General features: G+C 42.7%; 1 protein-coding gene across 2 annotated transcripts in view; it reads right to left on the bottom strand.

Annotated features, from left to right (window-relative positions):
- The window catches only part of LOC115163563 (serine/threonine-protein kinase ULK2-like), a 55,762-nt gene extending 33,537 nt beyond the window's left edge, over window positions 1-22,225 (bottom strand). The window contains exons 1-3 of one of the 2 annotated variants that reach the window (XM_029715559.1): window positions 20,882-22,225; window positions 10,650-10,742; window positions 10,400-10,441 (exon numbers count right to left, since the gene is read on the bottom strand). In XM_029715559.1, the coding sequence (XP_029571419.1) occupies window positions 10,400-10,441; window positions 10,650-10,742; window positions 20,882-20,971 (225 nt within the window). In that variant the 5' untranslated portion in view covers window positions 20,972-22,225. The remainder of the gene's footprint in view (window positions 1-10,399; window positions 10,442-10,649; window positions 10,743-20,881) is intronic. The other variant, XM_029715558.1, reaches the window with a different exon arrangement.
- Window positions 22,226-23,990: the final 1,765 nt, after the last annotated feature.

Below are 23,990 nucleotides of genomic sequence, written 5' to 3' on the forward strand. Positions count from 1 at the left end.
TAGCCCACCACTAAGCATGCACTGTTTTCTTAACCACAATGGGATGGATCCAGAAATAATTACAGTGGGAATAAATATCACTGAATTATGAAAATACTGGAATGAAGTAGGCTAATGCAACTGAAGACATGTATCAAATGGTTGCTTACTGAAACTCCCAAAGTAATCCTTGAAATATATTTTAAGCAATAGCCTACCTGCGTGTGGTCAACTAGATGATAATTTCAGCACCATTTTGATTGGGACAGCGCCATCGCTCTGATTTGAGACAAGCGTGGGGAATCATCTTGATACATTAATCTATGTCAGACTTTTGTTTTCACTGAATCTTCGTTTGGATATTGGTTAGGCCACAATTAGGCTAGGGAAATGTTATCTAAGTTGAGGTGAATGCTGCTCATCATCATCATCATCATCTTGTCTAGTTGGCTCATTTATTACAACATTTTGCCATCGTATCTAGTTTACGAGTGAAGAGAAAAGTAATCCACTTGTTAGTCGCTTAGTATCCTAGGCCTACTCCCAACCAAAAATCTGCGACTTCACTGGCTTGTCTGATAATCAATCAATGTGATTTTGTGTCACTGAATCTTCATTACTATAGGCTATTTGGTTAATTGGTTTGCGGATGGGAAAATAAGTGGAGGTGGTTTGCTCATCTATAACTGATCAGAAACATTTAGCATGCAGTAACGTAGCCTAAATCTAGAGTAGGCCTATTATTTTGCTCAATCGCGTATAACTCCAAAAGCCTGCATAGGGTGTGAAATATGAACACCAGACTTGTATGCTTTTGAAAATTGGACTGATATTTTTTTCAAATCGGTATGGTGACGATAAGACCCTATTCCTGCTCCCGAACAAAGTGTAGTGAGGGTAGGAAAGAGATGAAATGTGGATAAAAAATAGCATGTTCTTGAGCTCCGTTTCAAAATATAATTTTTTTAATATGACAGCAGTTCCACATGTTCCCATGATCTAAGCTGCGTGGGAAGAATATTTTATGTATTTTATATTCCATTATATTCTTCTTAATATAAAATATATGTCTGTGACTGTGATCGGGTAAGTGTGTCTTTTCAGTTTAAATGAACATAATAACGAACTACTGATTTCATTTGGATGGCTGCACAGACCCGTAACATTGGCCTAATTAAACTCAAAATAGCTATACTATTCCTTAGAAAATACATTTTATTAGTCTTATAATGTTTCTTAGGACCTGCCTAAACAAATTAATTAAGGATTTCCTTTTGATGGTGTATATTCTCAATGGATTTATGAAAATAGATGCCCACCAAGATCTCCACACCACCACCACCACTCCTCCCTGGCATGCGCACGGGAGGTATAAAAGGCTACGCAGGCAAGACTGTGGTAAAAAGGGGCGTGTTTGTAAGGGGGCCATAAACATTGCCCACTTTGTTTTACATGCTAAATACCATAAATCTTATGTGAAAGCAGTATGTGTGTGTGTGGGAGATTTGAGTGTGCTGGGAGGGAGTTGCTAACTGCTACAGTATGGCGAATGTTCTAACCCATTTAACGGGCTGTAAAGAAAAGCCAGATGATGGAATACAGAGGGGCAGGCAGTTAGTTTTCTAGGAAAACCGACAGAATTCCTGAAATCTCCCATGTGCGCCAAGAACAAGTTATACTGCCCAGAGCCCACCCCTTATTTTTATCAAGTCATCCCCCCGCCCCGTTTACCTCGCTTTACCTCCCCTTCTTTCCACACACACACTCTCTCGCTGATGCTAGGATACAGTGTTCTACCAGAGTTCAGAAGAAGTTTTGAAAGCTTCCACCACGGGACTACCTCACAGACACATGACTCTTCAACTTCATAAACAAATCCGCCTCTCTTCTTTCTAGGGATGCACATTTTGGTCAATTTAACTGCTGACTAACTGACCCTCATTAACCAGTAAAAAGAAATAATAATCCAAACAGTAAAATGACGTGACCAACAGAAAATACTATCAGAGATCTGTATATAATGACGAGATGCTCATGTTTCCGCCCTAACAATGGTAATCGTCCCAAGGCGGGAGGGCAGACGACAAGCTTAGGCCCAAAATAAGCCCATAGAAACGCATTGGACTTATTTTGAACAGATTTTGGTGAGAGTGAAACCTCTCGAGTCACCTCTTCCTCTCTAAAACTATGCATGCATACAAGGACCGGACATTTTTCATTAAGAGCTTAATGGAAACATGCAACAATATCCAGCCTATCTTCTTCCAGTCAAAAGACTGTAGCTTATTATTCAACTCCTGGAATGAAGCAGCTAATAACACGTCATTTTCAAACATTTACCAAAAATGCATTATGGGGAAGACAGTTGTAAACAGCACACCTAATGCGAGCAGTTCCATATGTGACAGAGATGAACATCTAATAGCAACTACTATGATGGGTTGCTAATATGACTAAGATTGTGCTTCTGGACAACGAAAGAAAGTTGATATGAAAACCAATACAAGAGGAGAGAAATACTGATTAATGGCATGAGGAAGTCTTTATAAAATAATTGCCACCACGTTTCTGTGGATGGATTTTCACAAAGCTACTTTGAAGCAAGGTAAGACATGCCTAATTATTTGAAGTAAAGTAAACAATTATACTGCCTCAAGCTGACATTGCAAAGTGGTGGGTTACGTCTGATAGTCAACGGTCGGCAGGCATCCATCCGCATGGCGAACGGGAGGCACGGTTTACCAGTTGAGATTGAGAAGTAAAAATAGATCCTTTTTAATCTTGGCACCAAAGTTAACACCCAATTGCATTTAGCGTTTGTTATTTGTTGCACAATGACTGGGCTTACAAAAGCAGGTTTCACTCCCGTAGCCTGCAGGCTTTTTGAGGAGCTAGTCTCATTGACAGGTGGTAGGCTATTCCGCTCCTCAAACTAGGCTCTGTATGCTGTGCGCGTGTGATAAATAAAATGTATGACGACTAACAAAAATAATGCAAATTAACCTGTAGACCTACTTCTTTCTATTTTCGTTGTGGCTCTTATCGGTCGACCTCTCCCTCTCCTGTTTCATGTCTGGTGAGTCGGTGAGGGCTGTGTACCAGGCTAGTGTTGTAGATGCCAATTCAAGATGGTCTCGAATCCATTTCAATGCCTTATGGGTCTACCACTTACACACACACACACACACACACACACACACACACACACACACACACACACACACACACACACACACACTCTCACTCTCACTCTCACTCTCACTCTCTGCAGTGAACTTAATGAAATAGCAGGTATGTACCGAGCCATGCTGTACAGCCTGGGCTGTGTCAGCCTGGAGAGAGACTCTGTGATTACTGTTCTCTGCATCACACTGCTGCCTCCCTCCCTCCCTCCCTCCCGCTTAATGTTAACAGCTCCATAAAGAAGAGCTGGGACAGACGTAGCCTAGCTAGTGTTGCATAGGCCTGTTATTATGATATAAGCCTAATGAGCAGAACCTCAGAATCAGAATAAGCTCTGTAACCTTCCTGTCACCCAGCCCTACACCCATACTGGCTTTATAAACATGACTCCTTTCTGAAAACACTAATTAATTAGTTATATTGAGTCCTTTATCAGACGTTGGTTTCATTTCCACAGAGACGTCCAATACGTGCAGGAGATAAAAACAGTCGGAAATCTCACACACATAGGGGTTCACAAAGAATATGTGTGAAACTAGTCAGTGCATGGTTAGAAACCACATTCACACTAATATGTCACTGAGGTATTAGCACACACACTGGTGTGTCAGAAGACCAGGAATAGCAACAGTGTGATTGTGTGAGAGCACGCGTGTGTGTACGTGATAGATGGAGTAGTTGTGTGTGTGTACTAGTGATTGCTGTGTGTGTACGTGATAGAGTAGTTGTGTGTGTGTGTACACACTAGTGATTGCACGTGATACAGTAGTTGTGTGTGTGTGTGTGTGTGTGTGTGTGTGTGTGTGTGTGTGTGTGTGTGTGTGTGTGCGCGTGTGTATACAGTCGTGGCCAAAAGTTTTGAGAATGACACAAATATTAATTTTCACAAATTCTGCTGCCTCAGTTTGTATGATGGCAATTTGCATATACTCCAGAATGTTATGAAAAGCGATCAGATGAATTGCAAAGTCCCTCTTTGCCATGCAAATGAACTGAATCCCCCAAAAACATTTCCACTGCATTTCAGCCCTGCCACAAAAGGACCAGCTGACATCATGTCAGTGATTCTCTCGTTAACACAGGTGTGAGTGTTGACGAGGACAAGGCTGGAGATCACTCTGTCATGCTGATTGAGTTCAAATAACAGACTGGAAGCTTCAAAAGGAGGGTGGTGCTTGGAATCATTGTTCTTCCTCTGTCAATCATGGTTACCTGCAAGGAAACACATGCCTTCATCATTGCTTTGCACAAAAAGGGCTTTACAGGCAAGGATATTGCTGCCAGTAAGATTGCACGTAAATCAACCATTTATCGGATCATCAAGAACTTCAATGAGAGCGGTTCAATTGTTGTGAAGAAGGCTTCAAGGCGCCCAAGAAAGTCCAGCAAGCGCCAGGACCGTCTCCTAAAGTTGATTCAGCTGCGGGATTGGGGCACCACCAGTACAGAGCTTGCTCAGCAATGGCAGCAGGCAGGTGTGAGTGCATCTGCACACACAGTGAGGTGAAGACTTTTGGAGGATGGCCTGGTGTCAAGAAGGGCAGTAGAGAAGCCACTTCTCTACAGGAAAAACATCAGGGACAGACTGATATTTTGCAGAATGTACAGGGATTGGACTGCTGAGGACTGGGGTAAAGTCATTTTCTCTGATGAATCCCCTTTCCGATTGTTTGGGGCATCCGGAAAAAAGCTTGTCCGGAGAAGACAAGGTGAGCGCTACCATCAGTCTTGTGTCATGCCAACAGTAAAACATCCTGAGACCATTCATGTGTGGGGTTGCTTCTCAGCCAAGGGAGTGGGCTCACTCACAATTTTGCCTAAGAACACAGCCATGAATAAAGAATGGTACCAACTCATCCCCCGAGAGCAACTTCTCCCAACTATCCAGGAACAGTTTTGTGATGAACAATGCCTTTTCCAGCATGATGGAGCACCTTGCCATAAGGCAAAAGTGATAACTAAGTGGCTTGGGGAACAAAACATTGATATTTTGGGTCCATGGCCAGGAAACTCCCTAGACCTTAATCCCATTGAGAACTTGTGGTCAATCCTCAAGAGGCAGGTGGACAAACAAAAACCCACAAAGTCTGACAAACTCCAAGCTTTGATTATGCAAGAATGGGCTACCATCAGTCAGGATGTGGCCCAGAAGTTAATTGACAGCATGCCAGGGCGGATTGCAGAGGTCAACATTGCAAATATTGACTCTTTGCATCAACTTCATGTAATTGTCAATAAATGCCTTTGACACTTATGAAATGCTTGTAATTAATCTTCAGTATTCCATAGTAACATCTGACAAAAATATCTAAAGACACTGAAGCAGCAAACTTTGTGAAAATTAATATTTGTGTCATTCTCAAAACTTGCGGCCACGACTGTACTAGCGATTGCTGTGTGTGTGTACGTGATAAATAGAGTAGTTGTGTGTGTGTGTGTGTCTGTGTACTATTGATTGCTGTGTGTGTACGTGATAGAGTAGTTGTGTGTGTGTGTGTGTGTGTGTGTGTGTGTACACTAGTGATTGCTGTGAGTGTGTACGTGATAGATGGAGTAGTTGTGTGTGTGTGTGTGTGTGTGTGTGTGTGTGTGTGTGTGTGTGTGTGTGTGTGTGTGGTCTCTGCATAGCCTTCATAGGGTATACTGTATACTACACATGAATGATTGATATCACAAGGTCTGTGATGTTTGTGTATATAGGCTAGGCTTTATGTTTTGCCCACATTGAGATCTAAAGGAGCCCTCACCGTGAAGCGGGCCTTTCAAGCAGCGTTCTCTAACGAGGCACCACCTCACACTCCTACAAACACGCAGTGACAGTCCTCCTACCCTCAGCTAATGACCGTCGACTGTAAACAGACCACACTTGCTTAATTGGCCTTTCAGGGGTGTGGCATCGATAACCACTAGCGGCCCTCCACCTCAACTAAGACTGAAGAATAGGAGTAAGGACAGGCTAATATCTAGGCCTATATCTGAATCCAGATGTCAGGTCTAGTTTTTGTTCTTTTACTACTTGGACAAAAAAATGTTTGTCCAAGTAGTAAAACAACATTATTATTTTTTTAAATTCAGCAATACCAAGAATTCAGCCCAAAAATATATAATTGCAGAAATCCCAATTATTCCCCCAAATAAAAAAATCAGTTCCAAAGTATTCCCACAAATAAATATGTGAACGTGTCTCAGTGCAAATAAGGTATGACATTTTTATTTTCAAATACAAATCTCTTTTTGGGCTTAGTTGTGGTCAATTTGCAGTGTCAAATTAATATAATTATGTTCCGCCCCCCCCCCCGTGGCTGAATCTAGTTGCTTACCCCCGTGCTAGGCCTTGCTAAAATGTTAAAGCGACAATATTTAACGTTTTGAGCAACCTTACCAAATTTACATAGAAATGTGAGTTATAGATCTGTCATTCTCAATAAAAGCAAGTCTCGGAAGCAGTATAATCGGTTCTGTGTGTGGTATTTCTATGTTTCCTATTGTTGAGTTAGATTTTTGTATCTTTTACTATTGGTTTTGAACACCAGCTTCAAACAGTTGAAAATACATTCTTTTTGGTTATAGAATTGTTTTTTTTAAACCGCATTTGAGATTATATGGTGGAGCGATTTATATATATTGCACCTTTAACCGGGGCTCCATAAACATCCACAGGAATGAGGGCAAAGATGCATGAGCACCTGCTATCTTCTATTGGAAAGATAGGGTGGCAGCTGTCTTAGGTATTTGTCTCACAACAGCGACCTAGCCGACAATGGCAACTATTTTCCTTATCAGTCAGAGGGAGAGGGGAGGGTGCCCCAATGCCCCCGCCAGGACAATGCTGTAACTCTGTCTGGTGGTTGTTGCACAAGCCCCATCATTTACAGCTCTCTGGGTAAACTGAGTGACCTGGCGCATGTGGTGCAAGTCAGAACAGCTGAAGAGGCTGGGCAGAGGCCCACAGAGAGAGAGAGAGAGAGAGACGAGAGAGAGTATGGTTAGAGAGACATGGAGATAAATAAAGATAAGGGAGATTGAAGAGTGAAAGGGAGAGAGAGAGAGATAGAGGGATGTATGGAGAAAGAGAGCGGAGTAGGAGAGGGATAGAGAAAAAAGGGAGGAAGGGAAAGAGGGAAGAATGACACGGAGTGAGAAACCTAGCAGCAACAAAGCCAGAAGCCAACGTTCGCCCACACTTCTCCATTACAGTCAGGCTGCACATTCTGATGGTCACAGAGAGAGGAATAAACAACATAACACCAGAAAGATACAGAAAGGCCAAGATTGTAACTGGGGACTGGAGGGGGGGAATTCAAAACAAAGGAGAGAAATGAGAGAGTGCAATAGAAAGAGAGACAGAGTGAAAAGAAACCCTAGAAAGAGAGAGGGTGCTTGGAGGCCTAACACCCATCAATAACACTGCAACACTATCTTCATCTCCCTATAAAAACGCCAAAGCTGGAGTCTCTCCTCTCTTCCCTTTCAGACGGCATCTTTAAGCCCCACTGCCTGTGAGCCAAAAGTGACAGCTGCAGAGGGGAGAGATGGCCCAGGGAGGGTACTGCCAATGGGGGGAGAGGAGAAGAGAGGGGAGAGAGACTGACTAAGACACACTACACACAAAGCCCAAACCAGTGTCTTCAATTATGGTTAGTGTTCTGTGGCATTCCTACTCACTTCCAGGTAGAAGTTGCCCGCTCCCCTAACCACATACAGTATATATACACAAGTATGTGGACATCCCTTCAAATTAGTGGAGTCGGCTATTTCAGCTACACCCATTGCTGACAGGTGTATACAATCGAGCACACAACCAATGCAATCTCCATAGCCAAACATTGGCAGTAGAATGGCCTTACTGAAGAGCTCAGTGACTCAACATGGCACTGTCAGAGGATGCCACCTTTTCAACAAGTCTGCCCTGTTAGAGCTGCCACGGTTAACTGTAAGTACTGTTATTGTGAAGTGGAAACGTCTAGGCGCAACAACGGCTCAGCCGATAAGTGGTAGGCCACACAAGCTCACAGAATGGGACTGCCGAGTGCTGAAGCAAGTAGCGTGTAAAAATCAGCTGTCCTCGGTTGCAACACTCACTACAGGAGTTTCAAACTGCCTCTGGAAACAACGTCAACACAAGAACTGTTCACCGGGAGTTTAACAAAATGGGTTTCCATGGCCGAGCAGCCACACACAAGCCTAACATCACCATGCGCAATGCCAAACGTGGCTGGAGTGGTGAAAAACTCACCACCATGACTCTGGAGCAGTGGAAACACGTTCTCTGGAGTGATGAATCACGCTTCACCATCTGGCAGTCCGACAAAGGAATCTGGGTTTGGAGAATGCCAGGAGAACGCTACCTGCTCGAATGCATAGTGCCAACTGTAAAGTTTGGTGGAGGAGGAATAATGGTCTAGGATTGTTTTCATGGGTTGGGCTAGGCCCCTTATTTCCAGTAAAAAGGGAAATCTTAACACTACAGTATACAATGACATTCTCGACGATTCTGTGCTTCAAACTTTGTGGCAACTGTTTGGGGAAGGCCCTTTCCTGTTTCAGCATGACAATGCTCCTGTGTACAAAGCGAGGTCAATATAGAAATGATTTGTCGAGATCAGTGTGGAAGAACTTGACTGGCCTGCACAGAGCCCTGACCTCAACCCCATCAAATACCTTTGGGATGAATTGGAAACCTGGTCTGCGAGCCAGCACTAATAGCCCAACATTAGTGCCCGACCTCACTAATGCTGTTGTGGCTGAATGGAAGCAAGTCCCCGCAGCAATATTCCAACATCTAGCAGAATGCCTTCCCAGAAGAGTAAAGGCTGTCATAGCAGCAAATGGGGGACCAACTCCATTTTAATGCCCATGACTTTTGAATGAGATGTTCGACGAGCAGGTGTCCACATAACTACTTGACCAAGAGTATCTTAGATCACACTCCCTGACCCCCAATCATAACCTTAATCATAAGGGGTATGAAAAGATATTGCCACCTAGTGCCTGTATTAGTGGGTTTAACCTTCTTCCATCCATTCAGTATTGATAAAAGGCTTTTCAAACACATTATACATCACACGCTACATTAGTATAATGACAGGTCTGACTATAAGTGGTGATCACATCAGGGGTGCGGATAGAGGGATGAAGGGAGGAGGGCCGGATGGGAGAGCAGCAGGGTCCCGGTGGGAGGCTTACGTAAACAAAGAAAGTGCCTCACCATGTGGGCAGCGCTGCTTGATCATGACTTCAATAACTCTCTCTCTCTCTCTACCGCTCTTTCCATCTCTCCCTATTGGCTGGAACCCTACTGGAAAGGCTTTTTATAAATAGAGAACGCAGAGCGACTCATAGGGCTACCTGCTAACCTTGGAGTGAACAATAAAACCCACGCACACAGAGAGCTCTTGGACTGAGGGCTGAGCTAAGCTGGTTTTCAAAGGCTTTCCTGCTCTTTTATAGAAGGCTCTCAGTGATTTCCATGGTGAACCAAAGCTACAGGTCCAGTAGTCACCATGAAGTAAGATCATGGTGAGAGACTAAAACCTGACCTTTGGTGGCAGCCATTTTGTCACCCGCCTTGAAGTGGATGACCCTGCCCCCTGGCCCCGTTACATCACTGAGGACAGTCAGCGGTGTGTGCTGATTGACGACCAGCGGAGGTGATGGGCGGTACAATGCATGATGCTGGTGTAACCATGGCCAGTCATGTGGTGTCATGTGACTGAGAAGATCCAGCAGTCAGTCAGTGTTCACAGCCTTGGACCACCAGTCAGAAGTCTTATCGGAGTTAATGGTTTACACATGAATGTCCACTAACATTACACACATACTTCTGCTCTGGTAATCTGTAGCCAGCTCCACATGGACCGGGCAAACAGAGAGAAGGTCTACTCAGGAGCTTGGCAACCCATTATGTGTCTGTCTGTCTCACTGGTGAGCTAGTGATTGTGAGTGTTCTGCTTGTATACAGTTGCACTGCCCATGCACTGTCCCATTTGGCTAGTTATAATGAATAAAATAATTGGATTCTAGCCATGTAGGTCTAATTGAGCACTGTTGAAGAGAATGGCTAGTTGAATCGAAGAGCAGTCATCGTAAAAAGCACCAGAGTGAACTGGAGGCTGTCAGCACGCACCCTACGGGCTTTAGTGAAGTTAGGCTAACTCAAACGCAGTAGACACACCCAGTCTGCCTGCAATCAGCTGAGCTCGACCTTACTTCAATGGAAAACCAGATAAGGAATTACCTGGACATCGTAAAGTGCCACAATGTTCTCATGTTGAAGTTCCTGGGAAAAGTAATGAAGAAAGAAGCACATTAGTGATGCATTAGCTACTGTACTGTTGACGTGACGACTGGCTTCTATTTACATTTATAACAAGGAAGTCAAGGCCTTTCAGTCAAACATGCTGACTGATCGAGGATCGATGTCAACTCATTCTTTAAATATGTTTCCAAGATAAATGACAAGCAATTAGGTTAAGCATACTACTCACCTTGAGGATTTTGATTTCCTTGCCAAGCAGGATCTGGGACTTGGAGAGGTTCTTCTTGTTAATGCTCTTGACGGCCACCTCCCAATCCGTCTTCTGCAGATGGAGCAAGGAGAGAAATAAAGAACAATTAGTTAAAATCCCTTTAGATGTGTTCAGTTCCCCCATCACTCACACTAATGTTAAGGGAAGTGTTTGTGCATGCGTGTGTGTAAAGCCTAGGCCAGCTGGCCTATAATTGCTTTGTGTGCACTGTGCATCATTGTTTTTGAGAGAGAGATGCGGGGGAAGAGAGGACATCTTAGACATTAAATCAACACAGGTTTCTTGGGTTTCAATCAGATAGGCCTCTGTGACACTGAATGACAAAACAGTCAAAAGAATACTAGAACACTGAGTTATCATGTGAGGTAGCCCACTTCCACTAAAATCTGAGCGAGAGACCTATTTTCTACTCAAGTTTAGAGAGATCATTTCCATGCTTTCTTTATTCACATGAGCCCTTAGTGTGACTGAGTAGCCTATTAAAAAATGACTATTCAATCTCACAAGACTCAAAATGCTTGATTTCTTTGCCCTTGAGCTAGACACTGAGCTTGGACAATGACCGCAACTAGCCTAAATTGCTAGGCTAGGTGGAATGGATGGTGCATTGTAAGACTTTCCGAGAGCAATTCTATGAATAAAAAAGGGCTGCTGCTTTCCAAATGAATCTAGGTTAATAGGAGAGGTCTTAATTCTGTGTTGTAATTGGCTTTGCCGCTAGGCAGGGTTCTACTGGTAGTAGCACAGGGAGGCAGCACGTGACAGCATGCCCTAGCCAACCGTGACATATACCAAGGCAGTGCAGCAAACAGAAACCCCATACAATAGAATCACCCCATCGGCCTATGGTGTAATGCTGAGCAGAGGGTGGTGGGTATTGTGTGCACCAAATCAAGTTACTGACCAGTCTCCTGCTAGGATGACACAGAGACAGTCAGAGAGACTGAAGGGCAAAGTAAGCACTTTCCATTGGACTTTTTTTTATTAGTTAGATGTAAAATTGCACAACTAAGATATCCTCTGCCAATTTCTTCAGTTACCTTAAATTATTTTGAGGAAGTGCGTAATGGCTACGGTGCCTCAAGATGGACTGTTTTTTCAAGTGAAGGTCTTTTAAGGGAGTATGTGAGCACACTCGTTCGGTTCAACTATAAGGTGCCAGTCGAGACCAAAGCATGTGGAAGCCTTTAATGTCAGCAACATAGGGATGGGCATCTCTCCCTTTCAAGGCCATTCGATACACATCTAGACACATGGGCTCCGATACTGTAACAATATGTTTTAGTTTGAAATGATTTGGTGCAATTCGGTTTGACTAGATAATTAATTGATGTCATTCAGTTTGATGCGATACGATGCACAAACATACATTTTCCATTCTAAATGAAATCTTCTGCTGATGGAGCTCCTGAGCTGGGCCTCTCTGAGCTGGGCCTCTCTGAGCTGACTAAATCACCATCACCTACTAATTAACTTGTTTTTGCAGATTAAAAGTTTGAGCTAGTAATATATCAATATTTATCGTTTACACAAATTAGCTATGGCATTACCAACTTTACCGTTTATCTTAAAATTACCATATACACTGATTGTTTAAAGCAAAACTACCAAAACTATTGCTGACGTTGAACCAGAATAATCCAAATAAAATCTATTGTAAGCCCCTTTCAGCAGGTATAGCCCGATGAGGCTCCCGAGTGGCGCAGCGGTCTAAGGCACTGCATCACAGTGCTAGAGGCGTCACTACAAACCTTGGTTCGATTCCAGGCTGTATCACAACCGGCCGTGATTGGGAGTCCCATAGGGCGGCGCACAATTGGCCTAGCCTCGTCCGGGTTTGGCCCGGGGTAGGCAGTCATTGTAAATAATAATTTTTGCTCAAGGGCACGTCGATAGATTTTTCACTCTGGGATTCGAACCCGCAACTTTTCAGCTACTGTCCCAACGCTCTTAACCACTAGGCTATCTGCCGCCCTGACTACACTATGTAAGACAAAACCCACAAAGAAAAGACAACAGGCAAATGCATATGTGATCTCAATAGTGACGGCATGGCTAGTTCAAACTGCAGGACTTTGTGAATAGATCACAGGAGACAAAGTGAGAGGCAATAATGAATAAAGATGTTCATACATGCACGTGTATCTGTAGTGAGTGTTCTCACTACAGATTCTAAATTGCACTAGATCCTTTAAGACAAAATCCAGAATAGAAAAGACAATACGCAAAACGCATATGATATCCCAATGTCAAAATCTGGGATTTGCAAATGGCAGCCAGTGGGCCGCATGAAGGCCCTCGGATCAATTTCCAATTAGGAACTCATTCGGGGTCTCAACTTACTGTTGCACAAGTTACAATACATCAGGTGCAATTTCTAAATTTGGATGTGCATTAGCATTTTCTCTTGTTATGTACAGTGCCTTCGGAAAGTATTCACACCCCTTGACATTTGCCACATTTTGTTACGTTACAGCCTTATTCTAAAAAATATATCTATATATCCTCAGCAATCTACACACAATACCCTATAATGACAAAGCAAAATGTTTTTATTTTTTTTATTTTAGCAAATGTATTAAAGATAAACATAAATAACTTATTTACATAAATATTCAGACCCTTTGCTATGAGACTTGAAATTGAGCTCAGGTGCATCCTGTTTCCATTGATCATCCTTCAGATGTTTCTATAACTTGATTGGAGTCCACCTGTGGTAAATTCAATTGATATGACATGATTTGGAAAGGCACAAATGTCTATATAACAGCCCACAGTTGACAGTGCATGTCAGAGAAAAAAACAAGGCATGGAGGTCGAAGGAATTGTCCGCAGGACTGGGGAAGGGGAAAGGGTACCAAAACAGTTCTACAGCATTTAAGGTCCCCAAGAACAGTGGCCTCCATGTGGCCTCCATTCTTAAATGGAAGAAGTTTGGAACCACCAAGACTCTTCCCCGAGCTGGCCACCTGGCCAAACTGAGCAATCGGGGGAGAAGGGCCTTGGTGAGGGAGGTTACCAAGAACCTGATGGTCACTCTGACAGAGCTCTAGAGTTCCTCTGTGGAGATGGGAGAACCTCCAGAAGGACAACCATCTCTGAAGCACTCCACCAATCAGGCCTTTATGGTAGAGAGGCCAGACGGAAGCCACAGATGCGGGTACACAGACCAGCGAGTAACTGTGGCCCCTCATGATGGGTTCAGATTTTTTGGTGGCCCCCACCCCATCAAAGTTGCCCATCCCTGATCTAAACAGTGACGGCAGGGCTAGTTCAAACTGCAGTAGGATGCTTAAAAGATGAGGCAATTCATCAGCCCTGTTAAAAGTGGACCTGGCATCATGTGATTGGAATATTTATAACCCTGCCTCGGCATGCCTTCTATTTATAGGATTATTTCCACCTAGGCTAGGAGATGGAGGACAGACAGAATGGGATGTTATTGGTGCTTGCATTTTAACCAGCTCAAGAACATCACTGAAGGAAGGATATCAGGTCACATACCGGTACACTGGTAGTACACACAGCTTCAAATGTACACTAAATTTAGCTGCTATGTTCTGGTCACAGGCAAACGCATAGGGCTAGGTACAGTATGAACATAAGCTACACCCCAGCTCAGGCTCCTCAATAACAGTGAAATGTACAATACTATGGTGTTACCATGACAACCCAGCAATGACACTATACTGTAGGTGTCCCTATAATGCACGTGTCAAACATAAGGCCCGCGTGCAGAACCCGGCCCACGACACATTTTTATCCGGCCCACGCAGTGATTTGGGTTGTCAATTTATTTCGGCCTGCTTCCACTACACTACAAGTCCCAGCAGGCACTGCCAACGTGCTGCACGCCAACCGGTAGTGCATTGTCACACACACACCCCTTCATATACACCCCTTCTCCCAGACCCACACACACCCACAAGCTAGCCAGTGCGCTGTATCATCATGAATGCCACTGACCTAATCTTCTACCAGACCGAAAGTTTAAACTGTTGTAGGCTAAATGTCCATGCCAAGTTTTGGTTCTAACAGTTCATTGCTGTAGCACACAGAATTTTATCTTGGTTGTCAAAAAGTTACAAGATAAAGGATTCACACGCGGGTATAAGTTACTACTAAAGGACAATAGGACACATAATGAGTATAAATGAGTCAACAGTTGAGTCATCTACTTCATGAAATTACAGCCTGATGCGCTTGTGTCAATGAATTGAAAGTCAATCGTGCTGCTTTCGTGTGTCCACAGTGGAGGGAAAGTGTACAGACACATGCCACAGTCCTAGCTATGCTACCACACTGAATAAAAATAAACAAAACATGCAACAATTTCAAAGATTTTACTGAGTTACAGTTCATATAAGTAAATCAGTCAATTTAAATAAATTCATTAGGCCCTAATCTATGGATTTCACATAACTGGAAATACAGATATGCATCTGCTGGTCACAGGTCAAAAAAAAAGGTTGGGGCGTGGGATCAGAAAATGGGCATCAGGATCTCTGTCCATTCAAATTGTCATCAATAAAATTCAATTGTGTTCATTGTCCGTAGCTTAAGCCTGCCCATACCATAACCCCACCATGGGGCACTCTGTTCACAAGGATGACATCAGCAAACCTCTCGCCCACACGATGCCATACACGCTGGTCTCAGACACTCCCGCAGGTGAAGAAGCCGGATGTGGAGGATCTGGGCTGGCGTGGTTACACATGGTCTGCAGTTGTGAGGCGGTTGTAGGTACTGCTAAATTCTCAAAAAACGACGTTGGAGGCGGTTTGTGGTCGAGAAATTAACATTCAATTCTCAGGCAACAGCTCTGGTGGACATTCCTGCAGTCAACATGTCAATTGCACGCTCCCTCAACTTGAGACATCTGTGGCATTGTGTTGTATGACAAAACTGCACATTTTTGAGTGGCCTTTTATTGTCCCCAGCACAAGGTGCACCTTTGTAATGATCACGCTGTTTAATTAGCTTCTTGATATGCCACACCTGTCAGGCGGTCACTAACAAGGATGTAAAAAAATGTGTGTACAGAATGAGAGAAACACTATTTTTGTGCATATGGAACATTTCTGGGGTCTTATTTCAGCTCATGAAACATGGTACCAACACTTTACATGTTGCGTTAATATTTTTGTTCAGTGTTAAATGTTGCAGTCTGGCTTTGGTTTTTAAAGTTTGACAACTAATAACCAAAAAACAAAACGCCATGCAGATGCGAAACATGAAGGCCTATTACAAAAACATTTGAGCAGTAGCCTAGGCTGGACACTCAACAAAGTAATTCATTTTGAGTGCACCATACATCAATGCTGCATTCAACAGCACTTGTGATCCATGCAGTGCAAATAAATGATATATATATATATGATTCAAGTTAAACTGTTAGAACAACCTAGCAACATTTTGTTATTTGGAGTTATTCTATACTTTTTGATTAAGGTCACAGCATATTATGCAGATCTGTAAGCATAGCAGCAAAGGCTGGACAAATGTTATTTATATCTTTGTTTTAATATGTTAAAAGGCTATATACAGCATCCTATGTACATAAGTGGACATTTTAAAAAAGGGACATATTTTAAAAATATATATATATAAAACAATGGCCAGAGTTGGGTCGAAGTTGTATGCATGTTTTTTTGTAAAATGTCTGGCCCGCAAATGTCTTGTGTTTTATCAATATAGCGGATTGAGTTTGACACCCCTGCTATTGTATCCATATTTTCTTAACGTTAACACACTGTACCTTAACCATTGGCGTAGGTACCGATTCATAATCTTTGCATACTGATATTCTCTTCACACAGAATAATTCAATACAATATACAGCTCTGGTGGACATCAATACTGTTGATTGTGATGGCACCGAAGAACACAGCTGATGTTTTACATTCTCCCAACCAATTGTGCTATTTTTTTGCGTTTTGTGAAACTTATTTTTTTTTCATTATTGTGTACATAATGTTGCTGCCACCGTCTCTTATGACCGAAAATAACTTCTGGACATCAGAAAAGTGATTACTCACCGCGTAATGGAAGAAACGTTTTCCTTTAACGAGTCCGACAAGAAGGATATCCTGCTTTCACTGGAACGGGCCCAGATCCACACCTTTTGCGTGAAGAAAAGACGCCGGAAAAGAGGCCGCAGATCGGGCACCCTTCTGAGAATCCGGCGGTGAGCGAGTAAACTCCCATTGCCTTCCATTTCTCTTGCTAACGTACAATTATTGGAAAATAAAATTGATGACCTACGATTAAGATTATCCTACCAACAGGACATTAAAAACTGTAACATCTTATGTTTCACCGAGACGTGGCTGAACGAAGATACGGACAATATAGAGCTAGCGGGATTTTCCATGCACCGGCAGAACAGAGACACTACCTCTGGTAAGACAGGGTGGGGGTGTGTGTCATTTTGTCAATAACAGCTGGTGCGCGATGTCTAATATTAATGAAGTCTCAAGGTATTGCTAGCCTGAGGTAGAGTACCTTATGATAAGCTGTAGACCACACTATCTACCAAGAGATTTCTCATCTGTATTATTCGTAACCATCTATTTATCACCACAGACAGATGCTGGCACGAAGACCTCCCTCAACCAACTCTAAGGCCATAAGAAAAGAAGAACATGCTCACCCAGAAGCGGCGCTCCTAATGGCTGGGGACTTTAATGCAGGGAAACTTAAATCAGTTTTACCAAATTTTTACCTGCATGTCACATGTGCAACCAGGGAAAAAAATAAATCCTAGATCACCTTTACTCCACACACACAGAGATACATACATAGCTCTCCCCCGCCCTCCATTTGGCAAATCTGACCATAATTCTATCCTCCTGATTCCTGCTTACAAGCAAAAGCTCAAGCAGGAAGTACCAGTGACTCGCTCAATACGGAACTGGTCAGATGACGCGGATGCTACGCTACAGGACTGTTTTGCTAGCACAGACTGGAATATATTCCGGGATTCATCCAATGGCATTGAGGAACACACCATCTCAGTCATCGGCTTCATCAATAAGTGCATCGATGATGTCATCCCACAGTGACTGTACGTACATATCCCAACCAGAAGCCATGGATTACAGGCAACATCTGCCGCTTTCAAGGAGCGGGAGACTAATCCGGACGCTTATAAGAAATCCCCCTATGCCCTCAGATGAACCATAAAACAAGCAAAGCGTCAATACAGGACTAATATTAAATCCTACTACACTGGCTCTGATGCTCGACGGATGTGGCAGGGCTTGAAAACTATTATGGATTACAAAAGGAAACCCAGACGCGAGCTGCCCAGTGATGTGAGCCTACCAGACGAGCTAAATGCCTTTTACGCTCACTTCGAGGCAAGCAACACTGAAGCATGCACAAGAGCACCAGCTGTTCTAAGTGACTGTGCGATAACACTCTTGGTAGTCAATGTGCATAAAACCTTTAAACAGGTCAACATTCACAAAGCCGCTGGTCCAGACGGATTACCAGGACGTGTACTCAAAGCATGTGCGGACCAACTGTCAGGTGTCTTCCCTGACATTTTCAACCTCTCCCTGACAGAGTCTATAATACCTACATGTTTCAAGCAGACCACCATAGTCCCTGTGCCCAAGGAAGCGAAGGTAACCTGCCTAAATGATGGCTCGTCATGGCTCACATCAACAGCATCCTCCCAGACACCCTAGAACCACTCCAATTCGCATACCGCCCCAACAGATCCACAGATGACGCAATCTCAATTGCACTCTACACTGCCCTTTCTCACCTGGACAAAAGGAACACCTATGTGAGCATGTTCATTGACTACAGCTCAGCGTTCAACACCATAGTGCCCACGAAGCTCATCACTAAGCTAAGGACTCTGGGACTAAACACCTCCCTCTGCAACTGGATCCTGGACTTCCTGACGGGCTGCCCCCAGGTGGTAAGAGTAGGCAACAGCACATCTACCACGCTGATCCTTAACACTGGGGGCCCTCAGGGGTGTGTACTTAGTCCCCTCCTGTACTCTCTGTTCACCCACGACTGAGTGGCCAAACACGACTCCAACACCATCATTAAGTTTGCTGACAACACAACAGTGGTAGGCCTGATCACTAACAACGATGAGACGGCCTACAGGGAGGAGGTCAGAGAACTGGTAGTGTGGTGCCAGGACAACAACCTCTCCCTCAACGTGAGCAAGACAAAGGAGCTGATCGTGGAATACAGGAAAAGGCAGGCCGAACAGGCCCCCATTACCATCGACAGGGCTGTAGTGGAGCGGGTTGAGAGTTTCAAGTTCCTGGGTGTCCACATCACCAATGAACTATCATGGTCCAAACATACCAAGAGTCGTGAAGAGGGCACGACAAAACCTTTTCCCCCTCAGGAGATTGGACATGGGTCCCCAGATCCTCAAAAGATTCTACAGCTGCACCATCGAGAGCATCCTGACCAGTTGCCTCACCACCTGGTATGGCAACTGCTCGGCATCTGACCGTATGGAGCTACAGACGGTAGTGCGGACAGCCCAGTGCATCACTGGGGCTAAGCTCCCTGCCATCCAGGACCTATATAATAGGCGGTGTCAGAGGAAAGCCCATAAAACTGTCAGAGACTCCAGCCACCCAAGTTATAGACTGTTTTGTCTGCTATCGCACGGCAAGCAGTGCCGGAGCGCCAAGTTTAGGACCAAAAAGTTCCTCAGCAGCTTCTACCCCCAAGCCATGACTGCTGAACAATTCATAAAATCCCCACCGGACAATTTACATTGAACCCCGTCCCTTTTGTACACTGCTGCTACTCGCTGTTTGTTTGTTACCTATGCATAGTCATTTCGCCCCCACCTACATGTACATATTACCTCAACTAGCCTGTACCCCCGCGCTCTGACTCGGTACCCCCTGTATTTAGCCTCGTTATTGTTATTCTTATTGTGTTACTTTTTATTATAGTCTATGTGGTAAATATTTTCTTCTTCTTGAACTGCACTGTTGGTTAAGGGCTTGTAAGTAAGCATTTCACGGTAAAGTCTACACTTGTTGTATTCGGCGCATGTGACAAATAAAGTGTGATTTAATTTGATACTGCACAGTGGCAATAGGGTAGCATGATGACATCATCCCTTTTTTGTAAAATGTCTGGCCCGCAAATTCCTTGTGTTTTATCAATATGGCTCGTGTGTGAATTTGAGTTACACACCCCTGTTATTGTATCCATCTATTCTTAACGTTGACATACCTTCACCATTGGAGTAGCTACCTACTGTATAATGAATCTTTGCATACTGACGTTCTGCTCTCATAGAAAAAAATTATTCAATACTGTACACTACACAGTGGCAATAGGGTAGCATGGTGACATCATCCCTGGATGCATCACACAGTGAGATAGATGTGGAGCAGCTCAGAAATATGTAACATTCTCTCCTCTCTGACCGTCCTTCAGCTGCACCTTGATCAACAGAACACTGTTTGGTCCACATCCCTATCATGGACAGTCACCACAGTCCTGGCAGTCAGTCAAGATGCTTTGTTATCACTGTGAGTGTGTGGCAATCAAGCTAATAGGATGAATGTATCATCACTAGACTGTATCATCACATTCCATTGTTGATATAAAAAAAGGATTACATTGATGTGTAGACGATTGCTCATATCATGACTGAAGACGGAGAAAGAAGACCTTGAGGAGGAAAAACAAGCAGACATGCTCCTTTTCCACCTTATCTAGGCTGGCTGGCTACGTCAGCGAGCTATTCATTGCTGTTTGAGTCATCCGTTTCATGAATGAACGGCTCGCATCTCTCTGCACCCAGTACCAGACCATAACGCAAGATTGCACAACATCACCACATGATCGAGGCTTATGAAACACAATAACATGCATGATCAAACATGTATATAACATTGTTATATTTGAATACAGTGAAGACTATGAATGGATAGAATGGATTTAACTGCAATTTTTTTGCATCACTATCGTAACTAATATTTATAATGTCTAGTTAGTTGAAGGAAAACTAAACAAAATGATGCCGAATGACAGTTTATTTACTGCAGTGTAATGCCACTGACATAGATTTATATAAACGTCACTACTCTCACATAACATTATAGAGAAAATAAGAAGAGAGGAAGGGTGCAAGCAAAGCAACGGGAAAGATGGAGATGCAGACCTTTCATGTTCCAGATAGTTACCTTTCTGTGCCTTCCTTTGAACACCACAGCGAAAGCCCCATGACCCACCAAGTCCTTTCTGCTGTATTCAAAGTCTCCAACTGTCTCCATTGTCAAAGTAACTGTCCAATTTAGGTCAGGTGTGGAAAGGTTCTTTCTTCAGTGATGTACGTTGAAGGATGCGCTCTTTTGATATCAGAACCCTGGTGCAACAATGTATCCACCCAAACGTTGCTTTAGCTGTCAAGCAAACTAGTGATTGTGTTTTCACAATACAAGTCAGTTTTACAAGGACAAGCGTGCATTCCAGTCCACCTTTGATATTGCCTGAGAAACAGCCATGTGATGATGTAACTGATCACCTTTAAAATGGGATGCAAAACTGGAGCTAGTGTCAAATGATTTCCTATCAGTAGCCACGTACAACAGATTCTGCAATGTTTGACGTTTAACTATTTCCACAATCAGACAATGCAGTCAGCTTTACGCATGGCTGGACACAATCCCAAGGTACACAATGTCAGTCCCTACTGCCAGCTGTCATTTTCTGACCCAAACTGCTAACGTTATACACTGGCTAGCTACCTAGTTATATGTGCATTTAGTTAGCAAACAAATTAGCTCAAAACTGCTTTGCTTGACATTCTACATGATGTCAAGTATTCTGGATAAAAAGATTGCAAGCTTCAAACACCCACAGACACTTATACTATATAACCAGAGAGTGACATGCTGTGACATGCGTCATGTTGCCCATTGTTGCTAGCAAACAACCATGCTAACAGCATCTTATATACAGTAGCTGGTTAGCTTTAACGTTAGCTTCATGCTACCTAAACAGAATAGCAATTGAATTGACGGATCACAATTAGCAATGATCCGATTATCGCAGGTTATTGCAAGAACATCTAAAATACAGGCCCATATATTTTCCTAAAAAGCTATGAAATGCAACACTACTGAGTTTCAATATAATTCGTGTCAATCAGTTTACTGTCATAATAGTCCTCTGGTGAGATGTTCTATCCAGAAGACGTCTCTGCTTAGAAAACATTGACGTTCGTGCGATTCTCTTCAATGTAATCCAAATCGCATCTATTCAAATTCCTTGATTTTCATCATTGGTCATCAAATCTCAGTCACAGGGCGAAAATACTTGGGTCAGCAAGAACATGGCAACCGATTCAAATTCACCTTAAACCGTACAACAAGTACAACCATTGAATGTATGTCCCTTAATACAGTTAATCTGCTAAATTATTTTGGTTTCGTCGTTCCCCTTCCAATCACATTGGCCAAGTACCGCCTTGTCTACAGACATACCTTACCTACGTCAATACTTAACAAATGACGAAAAGAGTACTGTGACAAATCTTTCCTTCTATATCCTTCCGCGGACTACATCAATGCGCAATATGCCCTCCGCGACGAAGGATAGTTCCACGATGTCGTAATTTAGGTCATCTGGGATAACCCAGAACTAAAACCTCGTTGTAGCTTTGATTTGATTTGAATAAAAACATATGACATATTGCATTGTTATTAATGAAGTAAAACATGTAATTACTTAGCTCGCTCCAAAATATCTTCACAGAGTCGCACTCATAAACAATGTGTATAAAAGTTTCCCCTACTGCTACTTAATAGTTAGTCTTTATTTTCTCTGGTCAATTTTACATACACAAAATAAAATAATTTAAATCTGTTCCCAAATGCAATATTTTTTTTTGCTTGAAATCGAAAATGTACAAACATCTCTAGATTTAGTCAATGACAAAAAAAACTATTCATTCTTACAACTGTACCATAGGTTTATACAAATGTAACCCCTGACCTTTTTTTGTTTTATAATTTTATTTTGTTTCATAAGAATAAACTGTAATTGTAGTGATGTCCTGTTTATTTGTTACTGTAATTTGAATAATACCAATATATTTTTTTTACTAAAGTCTCGTGTAATTGGTCATATGCTCGATGTACGTAGTCTGTCCACGAACGATTATAATTTATGCTACACATTTTTTGTTGTTCATTTAACTGTTATGTATCTAGGTATGTTTGATAAAAAAACTGAAACTTTGCAATTGTTTGACTATGACGCCCTTAAAATAAATGCCGCGTTTTATGTGCTAGTTGGAACTCGGAAACTCGAAAATGTCAGAATTGCTGATTCGTTGAACGCGGCACGTGTATAACTACAGCATAATAATTTCCAAGTGATTAGCTACTTCAAATAATTGGGATATATGAATGCAAGTATTAGCCTACATCAGAGGTATTCAAATCTTACCTAGGTCCGGAGCCTGCTGGTTTTCTGATAATTAATTGCACCCACCTGGTGTCACAGGTCTAAATCAGTCCCTGATTAGAGAGGAACCATTAACAAAAGCAGTGGATCTGGTTTACAGGTCCAGAATTGAGTGTAAGGAGCCAACAGTATCATTAACAAATATAGCCTATCGATTGTCATCCCAAAGTGGACAGTAATATCTCACTATGTTTTGAAATTATATTTCAGAGCCCAAAACCCACGTACCCCAATGATGTATTGGTACCCCATTGCATGTTCAGCCCCATCTAGCGTTAGAGTAGTAGAGACAGCGATAGGCTACCAGAGATTTATATTATCGTTCAGGCCTCTATTTGGAGCTCAGGCTGGTCCATCATTCCTTTGCTTTGTATATGTTTCCCCCTACTGGATTTATTCAGGTATGACATATATCCCTTGAATGCGTTTGAAAAATAAAAACAGCTGACTCCCTTGTCACTGAGTGTCCTGGATCCTTTATTATTTAATTAATTAATAAACCAAACAGGCCTATAGTTTATTAGTGTGACTTGCTCTAGATATTGCACTTACTTCTTGTTCATGTAACTTGCTTTTTCTTCATGGAGATTCATCAGCATTTTACATTTGTTTATGCTAATTTGCTAATTTCTGCACAGGATCGGACATCAACTTAACAGGAAAACGAAGGCAGTAAGGCCATCAATGCAATTATATTCAATCAATTGGCCAAAACATTAGTTGGGTTACTTGCTCTTTGAGGACCGTTGTAATTGCTTGGATAGACGTTTGGTGATGGCGGAAAATATATATTGTTTAAAAAAATATTATTTCACATTTATT

The sequence above is a fragment of the Salmo trutta genome, chromosome 26, assembly GCF_901001165.1.
Source record: "Salmo trutta chromosome 26, fSalTru1.1, whole genome shotgun sequence".
Taxonomy (NCBI): domain Eukaryota; kingdom Metazoa; phylum Chordata; class Actinopteri; order Salmoniformes; family Salmonidae; genus Salmo; species Salmo trutta.